This window comes from Sparus aurata, chromosome 15 (genome assembly GCF_900880675.1).
Source record: "Sparus aurata chromosome 15, fSpaAur1.1, whole genome shotgun sequence".
NCBI lineage: Eukaryota > Metazoa > Chordata > Actinopteri > Spariformes > Sparidae > Sparus > Sparus aurata.
The window spans coordinates 19,906,418-19,919,653 of record NC_044201.1 but is presented as its reverse complement, the minus strand read 5'-3'; the positions used below and the strand labels follow the sequence as shown (position 1 = coordinate 19,919,653).

Sequence of the window (13,236 nt, the reverse complement as noted above, 5' to 3'; positions counted from 1 at the left end):
AAGAGATTATTTAGATTTGTTTAGTATTTGACGACCACTGCTCCCACCAATATACCTGTTTATAGTATGATGTAGCCTAATGTTCAATTCGACTAAAGTCTGCTGACTTCAGATACGTCGGTTCTGTAGTTATAACTCAGTTTATATAAACTCGGACCGCTACCGTGAAGAGGCCATTTTCATTTGTGTTTCACGTCAGATGGGAAATACCAGCGGAAACACGTCGACTGCGTGCTGACGTCAACACTGACAACGTCAGCTCCCATTGGTTGATATTTTAAAGGGACAAACACCCACTTCGCTCCGATTGGTTTGCGCCTTTTGTGCACGGATTTCAAATAAGAGGGAGTCACTGGCGGATTTTCAGTTGAGGAGTATTTAACTTTTGCGGAGCGGGTGTCAGCCGAGAGTTAGCTCAGCGGCTAAACAGAGGGAAGCAAGAGTCTGCTTTGGATAACGATATAAGCAAAGGTAAGAGGCTCCATTTCACATCTTTCAGCCTCTGAACGACAAACGTTTATCTACGTGCAGTATGTTGTTTTGTGATCGATGTTAGCTTGGCGGGGTACTAGCTGGGATAGTTAGCGTTAGCCGCCGGTCGTTCGACTGGCTTGGGAAATTAAATGGGAAAAACAATACAAACCTAAACTATTATGAATTTCCGGATATTGTATACTAATACTTGACTTCAGCACTTAGTTGCCTAAGAGCTGACAAACTCGCTTCTTAGTTTCAAGTTACTTTCCACACAGCCACTGTACGCGCGTAAAGTCAGCTCAATAATGCTAACAGCGGATATGTAACATGGAAAATTCACCTGTTTAACAGATTATATCCCGAGATGTTCCTTATCCTAAAACGCAATTGTATGTATTTAACCTAAAGGCTGCAACCCGATGTAGCTTGTCCGAGTATCTTTACGTCACTGCAACCTCACCGCCAAATCTGCATCGCGCCAAAATCGACCATTTGATTTGCAAAATATTTGGCGGAAGACTTTCTAACTATACTCAATGTTAATGTTAACAGTTTAACATCTGTTTCGTTGTGTGTTATTCCTTTCTTACATGTCACAAAACGTACAAGTAATCTCTGTTTAGAGATGGCTAAATTATCTTCCATGAGGGAAGCCATTTTGCTGTGCAGGCTTGACAGTCACATTCGAAACCTGACACATTCTCCCCATTTGTCTCTTTCTTGTCCAGAAATCTACATACTGCACAGTGTGTATGTTTCACCCCAAGGAAGTCACCATGAAATGCCCTCACTACAAGGCTGCCATGGCCAGTAATCTGGAGAAAAGCTCTGCTTCTGTGGCTGGTGCAGAGTCCAGGGTGCTTCACCTCAAAGCTTCCCCAGTAAAAGAGCCCAACCCTATCAAACCCCAGTGTCCACCTGTAGCGGTGACCACGGTGTTGTTTTCTCTCAATGACAACACCAGAGCAGTGCACAACAAGGAAAACAGCTCCAGCAGGGAGCATGATGGGACTCTGGATGAAGGGTTTGAGGACAGCGGCTATCTTTCTCTGCACAACAGTCAGATTGATGATTACCATGGGAGTGAAGAGGATGAACACATGCAGGAAAAACCTGCACCTGCTGCTGCACATCAAGACAAGACAATATCACTAAAGAAATCTCCCTCTAAGTGCCATGGGAGGAAGAACTCAGGCCATCCAGTGTCTCTGGTGACAGCTTCCCCTCCTGTGGTTTGTCATAGGACGAGAACAGCAGCATACTCGCTGTCATCCACCCCATCGGATCGGCACAACAACCTGCCGATACTGAAGTTCCAACAGGCTGTGTGTGAAGAGCTTGCCAAGAGCTATAAGAAGAATAAGAGGTAGGAATACAGTCGCATATTGTGATGTAATAGGTGGTACCACAGCCTTTTCTTCCCCCCTGTTGTAAAACTGTTGCCCGTGCCCACACAGTAATTGTTCACACATGGATGTGCTCCATATTTTTAAGTGAAAATTTGGTTCCTAGCTTTTTATTATATGTTTAAACCTGTATTACTCTGACATTGTAAGTAAATACATTGAAATTATCTTCCTGTCTCAGGTATGACTGGAGCATCATCACAAAGGTAGCGGAGGATCATCTGTTGGATCGGGTGATTGGAGGCCAGATGGGCTGTGAGTACGTCGACATGTTTTCATCTCTCCTGTCCAGGAACATGAGAAGCATTCTGACAAACATCCTGTCTCTGCTGGGGGACATGGACCTCATTAGGTAATATACAAATCCTTCACTATGTGGTGGGTGGGTTCATACCTACAAGGGCTGAATAACCACTGTCGGTCTTGATTCTGTTACAAGCTGTTGAACTGTGTTTTATCAATCTGCTGAATACTGAATGAAGCAAGCAACTGCTGTAAACTTTACGACTAATTTGTATCTTCAAGAAAATAAGTAAGACAGTTGGTTTACATCAGAAATAAATGCTAGTTTTTGCCCAAAGTTTATACTTTACTGTCTTATCATAAATGATCACAGAAAGCTGTTTTGTGTGAGTTAAGATTAAGACAAGACCCTTTGAACAATGATAGGAACCATGAATGATCAGAGAGAAATTAAATGAAGAAATGCATGTCAGTAATTCTTTATCTTTATAGTTTATATTTTTCTTTTGATATTCATCATGTGTTCACCTTTTCTCATCTCACAGCTGTAAGAAAGTGAGCAGGACGTGGAGGAAGATCATCTGTGATGATACAGCAGCTCTGAACAGGTGCCAACAAGCAGAGCATGCACGCAGGGTGAGGAACGCACACAGACCCACACAAAAGAAACACAAGCTGAGTTGTTGTAGAACTTTTTATGCCTTTGACTTTCATGTTCTAACAGGTAACATTTTTATTCTTCTTCAGGAGTCAAGGAGCTCTCTGAGTCAAAGGGCCGGTGGCCTGACAAGAGATGTGGCCATGTCAAGGGTGGTGCTGTCCTGCATGCAGACCCTGGCCTCCTCAAGCACTCAATCATCTTTATCCTCTTCCTCATCCACCCCAAGCTGCAAGGTCAACAGACAGACGCTCCCTGCTCAGAAGAGCGGTACACCCACCTGTACACGCTTCGGTGAATACATGCAGGTGAGCGTTGGTACAGATCAAGGTTAACAATTTTCATCATCAGTTTAATCTGCTGATTTTACCAGCAGAGTGTCTGCAGGTCCTTAAATGTTATTTTGTAAGGTCTTCATTGCCACAAACATTTTATGTATTTTGTTTTGTTTAACGAAGAGTCCAAAACCCAAAGATAGTCACTTTTCATTTCATTCTTTGGACTCTAACAAACCTGTATGCGTTTGTTCTTCCACCCAGGCCGCCAGCAATCTGAAGCAGCACGAGTCTTTGCGTCCCTGCAAACGCTGCGGCTCACCAGCAACACATTTCACCGAGGTTCAGAGGGCCAAATGTATGCGCCCAAGCTGCCTCTTTGACTTTTGCACCATCTGCCAGGAGTCCTACCACGGCTCGACCCCCTGCAGAGCGGTGCAGCCCCGATCCCACTTCTCCTCCACCAAGACCACACCAATCATACCAGGCAGCGCTCGCAGCAAGAGGAGCATCAGGCGCCTGTGATGGAGCTAAACTGAGGTTTTACTCACTGACTATTTTAACTGGGCGGGCCTCATCAGCTCTGTCAGCAGGGAATGTTTTTACACAAGCTGGAACTGGAAGGGATGTTTGTGCACCGTGGCACAAAAACTCTGTTACATGCTGAACTCTGGCCATCAGCTGACTGACGCACTTGCTGAAACACTACTGGGACAATCAACCCGGAAGTGCCATCTGGCTAAAACTGTTGTCGTCTGTGAGCGACAAACATGTGCCAAAAAAAGAGAAATGCAGTCTAATAGGCTTTAAATTGTAAAGTTTTATTTTATTTTAAAATGAAATGGATGTACAGTTATTGTATTTTAAATAGTTTTGCAAAGGTTTTTTAATAAATGTTGATCCTCAGGAGGTCTGAAAATGTTCATATTTGCTGTATTTGTATTTCCTGTAAATAGACGTTTCATAAAACCTATCTTGTGTTCTTGTTGTTCTTCAATGCTGCATTTGTACTCGACTGACTCAACCTCAGTTTGTAGTGGCAACAGATTCTGCATCTATCAGTCACTGAAGCAGTGACATGAAGATGATTCTCTTTTCTTTTCATGAGAAGGAACAAATAAGTAATTTACTTTGACTTGATTTCAATTTTGTTCAACCTGATGGTGGTTTGTTTGGGAAAAAAAACAATCAAAGAGGAAATGAAAATGTGTTAGCTTTTAAAACAAACTCTTAATGATGGAACTAAATACGACAAGGTTTATTTCTCAGTTCTTTTGAAAGAAACATAAGTTTATCAAACTTGGATACATTTGTCCTTTTAGCACAAATATACAGAGAATATGGTCTCCAAAACATTTAACAAAGTCAGCTGCTTGAATAACGTTGTCAGCAGTTTGCAATATTTTTAATCTGATTCATGATGAAAACAAATCTGTTGCGCTGTGTGGAGAAAAAAATAGAGAAAATGATAAGCCTGTGACTAGTTAGGGAAAAAGTAAATAAACACCTTATGCAGGTCATAGTCGTGATCCCTAATGGTCGTCATGCTAAGACTGCACTTGTCACACAACATTACAGTATTTTTAAGTTGCCTACTAGGGGCTTGTAGGAGAATAATACTGTTTATGTGATATGGTTGAAAATGTTTTGACTTTGGCAGTAAACGGTAAGCCTTAAAGATTTTGCTCATTTATGTTGATTCACTACTGAATCACTGCAGTTTGAGGTCATGAATTGATGCCCTGTGGCAAACCAAAGCCTGTGATTTTCATAATTACATGGAGAGGAACAACCTTTTGGAGCTTTCTTATTCTGTCCTGCCAATGAGAGTACAGTTTTATTGATAGTGTCGCCCATTCCCAAATTCAGTTTTTTGTTTCTAATTTATCTAATTAAGAAAAGCACAGCATGACAGTCTTTGGTTAGATTATCTAAAATGTCAGTCACTTACAGGTCTTGATTTTCTTCACCAGGGGGCACCATTGATTCCTTCCTGTCAAGCACCTCGCCCTCCTCATGACTTCCTTGTTTTCTTGTCACAACTTTTCGTTTCAGTATATCTGAAATTCAGTACACAACCTGAAAGTAAGGTTTTCACTGCTGCATACTATGATACAATTTACCGTCTTTATAAAACAGACTGCATAAAAATAGTATCACAGAAGTGGTCATATGAAACAACTGAATGAACAATGATGAATTTATAAATACTGCTTGGAAATACTGAAAAATGTGATATGAATATAGAATGTGAGTCTAGGACACATTGTCCCTGCTGGATTTCCATCATGCTTTCACATTTTTTTACATTGCATCTGGTATTAAAAAGATTTGAAAAAGTCTTACATTAGACTTAACTGCGCGTCAAATTGCCACCAACTTGTGATTGTTCATGCCAAAGCAATTCGTAGTGTTTCTCTGCAAATCAGCAGATTTATTAAGAGCTGGCTTTGATTTCAAGAGAGAGAAAAGACAGAAAAGAGAGACCTTTTGCAGTATAAAATCATCTTTCATCACTAAGAATCTGCCCTGGAGCTCTTTGAAAACATCCATTCAACACAATCACTGCAGCCTTTTAAACACGGCCACCAGGGCTGAATATAGCCTCTGCGAGTTTCCCCTTAAAAAAGAAAGTTTGCTTGAATTCTTCACCACTTGTTTAGGAGAGTAATGAAGTCGCAAATAGCATGAGTGACATTAGATGGTTACCTCTGACATTTACAGGATGACCCATTTGTCTCTTGTGTGTCTCTCTTACAGCGCAGTCGCAGTGTGTAATGTGTGTTTTGTTGTGGTGACGCACATAAACATCAGTCAGCTCTCATTCATGTGTCAGCTCTCACATGGAAATGGTTCCTGTTCGGCTGGATGTCCTGTTCTGCTCTCAGAAAAGTTGCACCACACAACAGAGCTCACCATGAAAAACTGTACCACCGAATGTTTACTTCTTATATTATATGGGTTAATGTCAGTTCGTTCACTTTTTTTCCAGTTGAGTTGCATTTATTTCAGTTGGTGTAGCTGAAAAAAAAAACCATTCCTACCACTCTCAGGCCAAGCTTACATCTCCCCTCTCCACATAAAGGAGAAAAGAGCAGCAGCTGAACACCTAACATGTAAGAAAATGTCAGGATGATGGAACTAAATGGACTATTTTGTAAAACGTCAGAGCTGCTGATTAGTCTGTGCTGTGGCCTTTCACCGCCTCAGAGACTCAGGGTAATTTATCTGGCAGATTTATTGATCGGCTGCTGGACTGAGACACATCCCCAACACAGTCAGACCTGCTGCTAATTGTAAAAGTCATTAGAGCCAGCTGCCACATCTGTGTGTGTGTGTGTGTATCAACGAGGTGTTTAGTAGAAGGATCTGCACCATTGTGACTTTAACACAAATGCAGATGTGTGTTGAGGTAATGTTGCGCTATTCAAGCAACTTTTCTGCGGATGAAATAAGTTTATTTTACCTGGAAAACAATATTGTTAATGACAGGCAGGAAAATGTCAGTTTTTATTTTGTTATTTTGTGACAAGTTTTCTGCTATTCTTAGTATCCCTGCTTAAAGTTCACTCTTTTTCTGCCCTTTTTTCTCTTTAATAGCGAAAAAAAAATCAGCCCAAGGAAAGAGGACTGAGATTGATGTATGACAGGGCAACATCCGGTCCATGTGAGCTATGTGTGTGTGTGTGTGTGTGTGTGTGTGTGTGTGTGTGTGTGTTTTTCAGGGTTGATGATCTTGATGCGCAGTGACTTCCACAAGCAAATCGGCCGTATGTTACCAAAGTTGAACTGTAAAAGCCCCAAAGAGAAGCTGTCTCACGAGCATCTGCAGGGAAACAAAAATGAAACAGGAAGTGAATCAGGTCTTCAGCGTGAGACTTGTTTTTAATCTAAAAAAAAAGGCAGAACAAATCCGGGTAACGCTTTAAAACAAAGCACACAAAAATGCCAGCAGTTACTGCGGAGCAAGTTAGGAATGAATCAGGAACGACGATTTGAGGGCTACATAGTAGTTAATGATGAGTTACTGAAGAACAGACTTGGAGATACCGCATTACTGAATCATTGGGTCATTATAAGTTCATAGATATCTGTCAATCAATATATTGACCACTTCTTCATGAGTTGTTCCTGTATGACCTGATTTATGAGTCATATCTATTGATGTACTGGTGTTTGCAGCAGAGCTAGTTGAGTTTTTCATTGTAGAAGGAAGAGCTCACAAACATACACAATCACGCCCATGTACAGCGCCTGGTGTTGAAGGCTGCAGCCCTCTCTCTGTCTGTCTATTTTTACTCTGTTTGGTCCATTAAGATCAGCGGTGATGAGAGTTAATGAGAGAAGCCTCTCCACAAAGCAGGCAGTAATCACAAATGTCCTGGAGAGTGGACACACACACACACACGCACACACACACACACACACCTGCAGAACATAGATATATACACACACATACAAAGACTAAATGTACACACAACCACAATGCTTACACAAAAATACAGATATTGACCAGAGCTGTTTTTATGATGGCAAACCAGCCTCACTCAAGGACCTGGGACAATAGATTAAATGGTCACACACAAGTACAAACACACACACACACACACACACACCCACCCACACACACACACACACACACACACGACTGAATGAAAACATAAGCACATGTTACAGCTCAGCTCTTAGACTGCAACAAAAACAGCTACGACTGAATGAGAGGAATCTATCATGTAAGTACTTGAGGCTGGATGAGTGTAAATGTATTGAATGGATGTTGTGTGGTATCAATAAAAAAAAGAGAAACAAAGAACCAGAACACAGATGTGTTGGGTGAGTAATCTGCCTCAGGACGGACTTCTGCTGTGGCTTACATGCATGGCGCCCTAGGAGAAATTTGGATTTGGTGTTTGGTGTTGTAACTCTCAAAAGCTAAGGAAACTGTTTCGATGAAAGGTAAGACAACGTCAGTTCTATGGAAGTGGTAAAGATGTCTCCAAAGCAACAAAGATTAAGATGGTTTGCAAAATAAGTCGGTCGGTCGGTGCAGTCGAAGGCAAAGCAAAGACAATCTAACTATAATTTTGTTTTGGAAGATAAAGCATGTGAGACGGCTTGGTTTTAGTCAACAGGTGAGAAGTTCCATGTTTGGTTAAATCATTACTAATTTCTCTCAAGTCCTTCTATGAAAGTAGATTATGAAGACGCTATTTAAAGCTGAAATCTTCGCTGTAGATGCTAAGCTAAAAGCTATCCATTGTTGATAAATGTCCCCAACTATTTCATGGATTACTCTGAAATTTGGGTCACTCATAAACATCCCCACTCAGAATTAACTGTAATAACATTATGCTCTGACTCATGTAGAGCCACCACTAGCTCAAAATTGTTCATTTTTCAGTATTTTGGTTTATAATGAATTACCTGCAAAAGTGATTCCCATCAGTCTCTGTTGCATTATTTTAGTGATTAATTCACACTAAACATCATTGTGAGCATGTTAGCACATTTGTGGTACACCGAGTGACTAGCATGGCTGTGGACTCAATCGAATTGGCTGATTGCAAGTTGTGAAATCAATATGAGCCAATTCAGCCAAGTCCTTTAAGTCTTTCAGCCACACAGAGTGACACCTTTGCTTCTTATTATAAGATAGCCGGATGTCGGTGTAGCCCCTGCAGAACATTGCTTATGACATTTATGAGTCAAATATTCGCTGCCGTTTTGACACTTATAAACAAAGTGAGTCACGACAGAAAGAGTGAGAGGCAGTAGGCCTAATCTTATTTTAAATTAACACCAGTGTCTAGTCATTTGGACAAACCCTGCCTGGTTGCATGAAATGTGATAAATTGTATAGAAATGCAGCATTTGTTTCTGTTTTTTTGTTTGTTTGTTTGTTTGTTTTTACATTTTTGTGGCATGCAGATTAAAAATGCAAAGCAAATTGTTGCCTTGTTTGAACACAAAGCAAAGGAGGTCACCTCCATGGATCACTGCTGCAGTCAGGTTGGTAAGTGGGAGTGAAAATGGACTTACTTTTTAAGCCTACAGTATAAAAAGTAACCTTCAAGCCCTCGTCCAGCCAGTAGACGGCTCTGTGTCTGATGTGACTCTGGGTGTTTATTCCTCCAGAAGATTTAGATCTGCAAAAGACTCTGGCTGGTTCTGAGTAGTTTAGATGTGGCTGTCCCTCACTCATCACTTGACAAATCCCTGAAACACTTTTTTTGCTGAATGTTCAATGAAAGTCATGAATTATGCATATTGAAATTATGCAAATGTTGCATATTTAGATAGATAGATAACCCTGTTGCCGATCACCGCTCCCAGGTATTTGTAGTCCTCCACCTCTTCCACCACCTTCCCCTTGATCCATAGTGGCTGTGAAGGCATCTTCTTCCTCCTGAAGTCGATCACCATCCGGTCTTGTTGACATTCAGCCTCAGGTGAATCTGTTCGGACCACTCTACAAAATTGTCTACCAGTGTCCTGTACTCACCCTCCTTTCCATCTCTTATACACCTGACAACAGCTGAGTTGTCAGAAAACTTCTGCAGGTGACATGACTCAGAGTTGTACTGAAAGTCAGTGGTGTATAAGGTGAAGAGGAAGGGAGAAAGCACAGTTCCCTGCGGAGCTCCTGTATCACTGACCACCATATCAGACAGGACACTGCCCAGACGGACAAACTTTGGCCTGCCTGTCAAGTAGTCAGTACTCCAGGAGATCATTGCGTCGTCAACACCCACCACCTGCAGCTTATCACCCAGTAGCAGAGGTTGAATGGTGTTTAAAGCACTGGAGAAATCAAAGAATGTGATCCTCACAGGGATGGGGAGATGCTGTACTTGAGAGTGCTCGGGGGTGGGTCGAACCATTTTGGACAGTGTGGGTGTGTGGGGGGTTGGGGGTGTCAGAGGGGTGGCAGAAGATGAGGTAAACCTGTTAAACAACTGGTTAAACTGGTTTGCTCTATCCAGGCTCCCTGACATCTGCCTGTCTTTCCCCTTCACCCCTGTGATGTGCTTCATTCCTGTCCACACATATCTCACACTGTTCTGTTGGAGTTTAGCCTCCAGCTTCCTCCTGTAGTTGTCCTTGCATGTCCTCAGCATCTCTCTGAGTTCGTGCTGCACTCTCCTCTGCTCCTCTCTGTCTCCAGACCTGAAAGCCCTCTTCTTCTTGTTCAGAAGTGCTTTCAGGTCACTGGTAATCCAGGGCTTGTTGTCGGAGAAGCAGTGCACGGTCCGGGCTGGCACGGTGGTGTCCTCACAGAATGTGATGTACTCAGTGATGCAGTCAGTCATATTATCAATGTACTCCACATTTGGCCAACAGAGTACGTCCCAGTCTGTCGACTTAAAGTAGTCCTGCAGTACCTCAGCGGCCTCCTGTGTCCGCCTCCTCACCATCCTGGTGTGCACGGGCTGCCTTCTTACAAGAGGAACATACCTTGGAGTCATCATGTCCAAGTTGTGTCTGACCCGCCGGGGGGGAAGGGCTGTGCAAGTACATGCCCGCCACTCCCTGATTTGAGTAGAAGCAAATTTGCATTCTTTCATTGACTTTGTATGTAAGATGCATGCAAACTTAACAAGTCTGTCTTTGGGAACACAACTCAAAGTCACCACTGGAAGAACTTTAAAGATTTGCATATACGCTGAAACACTAACGCGCCATTAAAGAGACATTTCCAGAAATGTCAGACCATGATCTAAACTTTACATTGTGGCACGTTGGGTCCAGTGTGGTTAAATCCCCCTGAGATCACACTCTTGGCTTTGCAAAACCACCAGAAAGTTATTAAAGAGAGAACCCTTTAATTAATACCACAAACCCGTGAAGAACAGAGCAGAAAACGAACAGTCCATTTGCACCTCGACTTCTTTCATCACCTGCCTCTGGTAAACATTTTCCTCCTACACTGGGAGCCATTTACAGAGCAGGGCTGTGGAAACTCACAGTCGGATGATCGAGAAGACTGCTAATGGTGTGAAGCTCGAGGACATGACTGAGAGCACGGCTACTTTCAGACCTTTATACATCACACAACTGTCCATTAGCAGTATCCAGTGTGACCTACTTCGACTAAAACTGTGAAGGCCGGCCAAATAGAATTGAAGGTGTAATATCGCGCAATCTAATGCAGACAATATGGTGGACGCATTTTTATCAAAATGTCTGGATATTCTGATTGTATCGACTGTTTTGTCACAAATCATACTGTACTGAAGCGGAATTTATGTTACTAATAAGAATGTTCACGACAAAATACTCAGCATTCACCATTTTTGTTTGTAACGACTCTAAAACTCACACACCACACAGACGTAAAAAAAAAAAAAGCCTTCAACTCTCCTCCAGATAGTTAGAACTGAGGAAGCCTCTTGGGTGAGAGGTGAAACGTCTTCAAGAAACCGAAACGCGTCCAGGTGCTTACGAAACAGCCCTGCGAAAAAAACACATTCTTGTTCTTAGCAAACGACAGTAAAAGATGAAAAACAAACTGATTGTGTGCATGTGGCCGCTGGAAAACACAAATCTTTAAAAACAGCTTGGCCACATATACTTTCATTTCTATAAAAGGATAAGTTATTTTCAAAAACACTTGGGCAAAGTAATGCATTTTTGGTGGACTATTTTCAGTGGTTGATTAATACACATTTGGTGCACTAGCAGGAGAGTGTATGTGAAATGGGCTCACAATAAACTACAGCACCCTTATCCATCATAATTATTCTATTTAATCCTTTCATGGAATTTGTTGGAAATACGTGAAATTAAGAAAACAACAGATCTGTCAGGCCAAGCTGGCCGTAATTTTAAACACTGCTGATCAGTTGCCTAATCCCAACAACATTTCTTAGTGGATGAGTTTATTATTAAGCTACTTAATCATTTTAAGAGAATGACACACACACATTAGATTTAGACAAACACAGAGGGATAGTTTGACATACAAATCTACTGACAAACCTGTTTGTTACCCGTCCCTGTCTCTGTCTTATGTCAGTTTGCTATGAGAGGCTGCGCGTTGTGTCACATTTCTCTCCACTCCACCGGTGATTTGAGCCTTCTGTCAAACCCTGAGCTGAGAAATGAAGCTGAAACAATCACCCATTTTTCCAATGGTCTGGTATCAGCAAGTGTCATAGAAAAACTTCTAAGCTGTTAACTGAAGCTCACATTTAAGAGTTGAACCCCGTAGAAAACTATTTGTGCACAAACCTCGCCAATAATGTCCAACTCCTAGCAAAGTGTCGCTGTCCGTGGTGCTGAAGTTCTTGTGCAGTACATCCAGGGTTGCACAATCGATTTGTTGTGTTTCCTTGCTCGCATGTTTTTTTTTTTTTGTTCTTTTCCTTCCTTACTATTTCATGGCTCCTATCACAAACTTGATTTGAAGGAAGTGAGCCAAAAAATTACTCAAATCTTCATTGTATCTGAACTGGAGACAGCATAGCCAAGAATCAAAAGGAGCAACAAATCAAGACACTGTCGTAAAAGAGATATTGAGCCATTGTTACATTTTCTTTTTGTTTCTTTAAAAAGAAGCAGGATTCTTTCCATGTATCTTTATCTATCTATATCGATATATGAATGGTTTCTCAAGTGATGTCAAACCTGCTACCGGCTCAAAGAACTTAAATTAGCTTCCTGGTTGGTACGGAAAGAAGGAAGCTCACTGACCTGTTACTGTTACTGAGCTTCATGTTAATCAGCTGACTACCATTTGCTTGCTGCTTTGTACTCATAGATTTAAAAAAGTCACACATCCTTCTATAGGATCAGATCCATGTTTTTTCAGTTTGAAACTCTCAGCTGACATGGGATGGTGATGTTTGTTTTGATTATTCTTATTATTTTTAAATCTCATACGTTGCAGTTAGTGTGTTTTTATGACACTGGAGCAGGCTTTGTCATTAAAGGGCTAGTAAGACAATATTAGCCAGAAAATCAATGGAGACATCTGGTATCTCATAATAGTTTTTAACCCGTAAAAGAAAATACTTTGGGGTTTAAGACTCAGTACTGTGGCATGTTTAGAGGCTTTCAAAATATCAGACATCAGCAGCTTGAATTGTACATGCACAATCTTTCAAAATCCCAAAGCGAACAAATTTGTCTCCTAAAGCTCGATCTGTCAAACAATCAGCCAGACAAAAGACTCAGC

General features: G+C 41.5%; 1 protein-coding gene across 1 annotated transcript; it reads left to right on the top strand.

Annotated features, from left to right (window-relative positions):
* Nucleotides 1-326: 326 nt before the first annotated feature.
* fbxo5 (F-box protein 5) lies at nt 327-3,984 on the top strand. The gene is made up of 6 exons (XM_030441025.1): nt 327-471; nt 1,206-1,843; nt 2,065-2,235; nt 2,672-2,762; nt 2,874-3,092; nt 3,324-3,984. The coding sequence occupies exons 2-6, from the start codon at nt 1,230-1,232 to the stop codon at nt 3,582-3,584; spliced, it is 1,356 nt and encodes a 451-aa protein (XP_030296885.1). The 5' UTR covers nt 327-471; nt 1,206-1,229; the 3' UTR covers nt 3,585-3,984.
* Nucleotides 3,985-13,236: the final 9,252 nt, after the last annotated feature.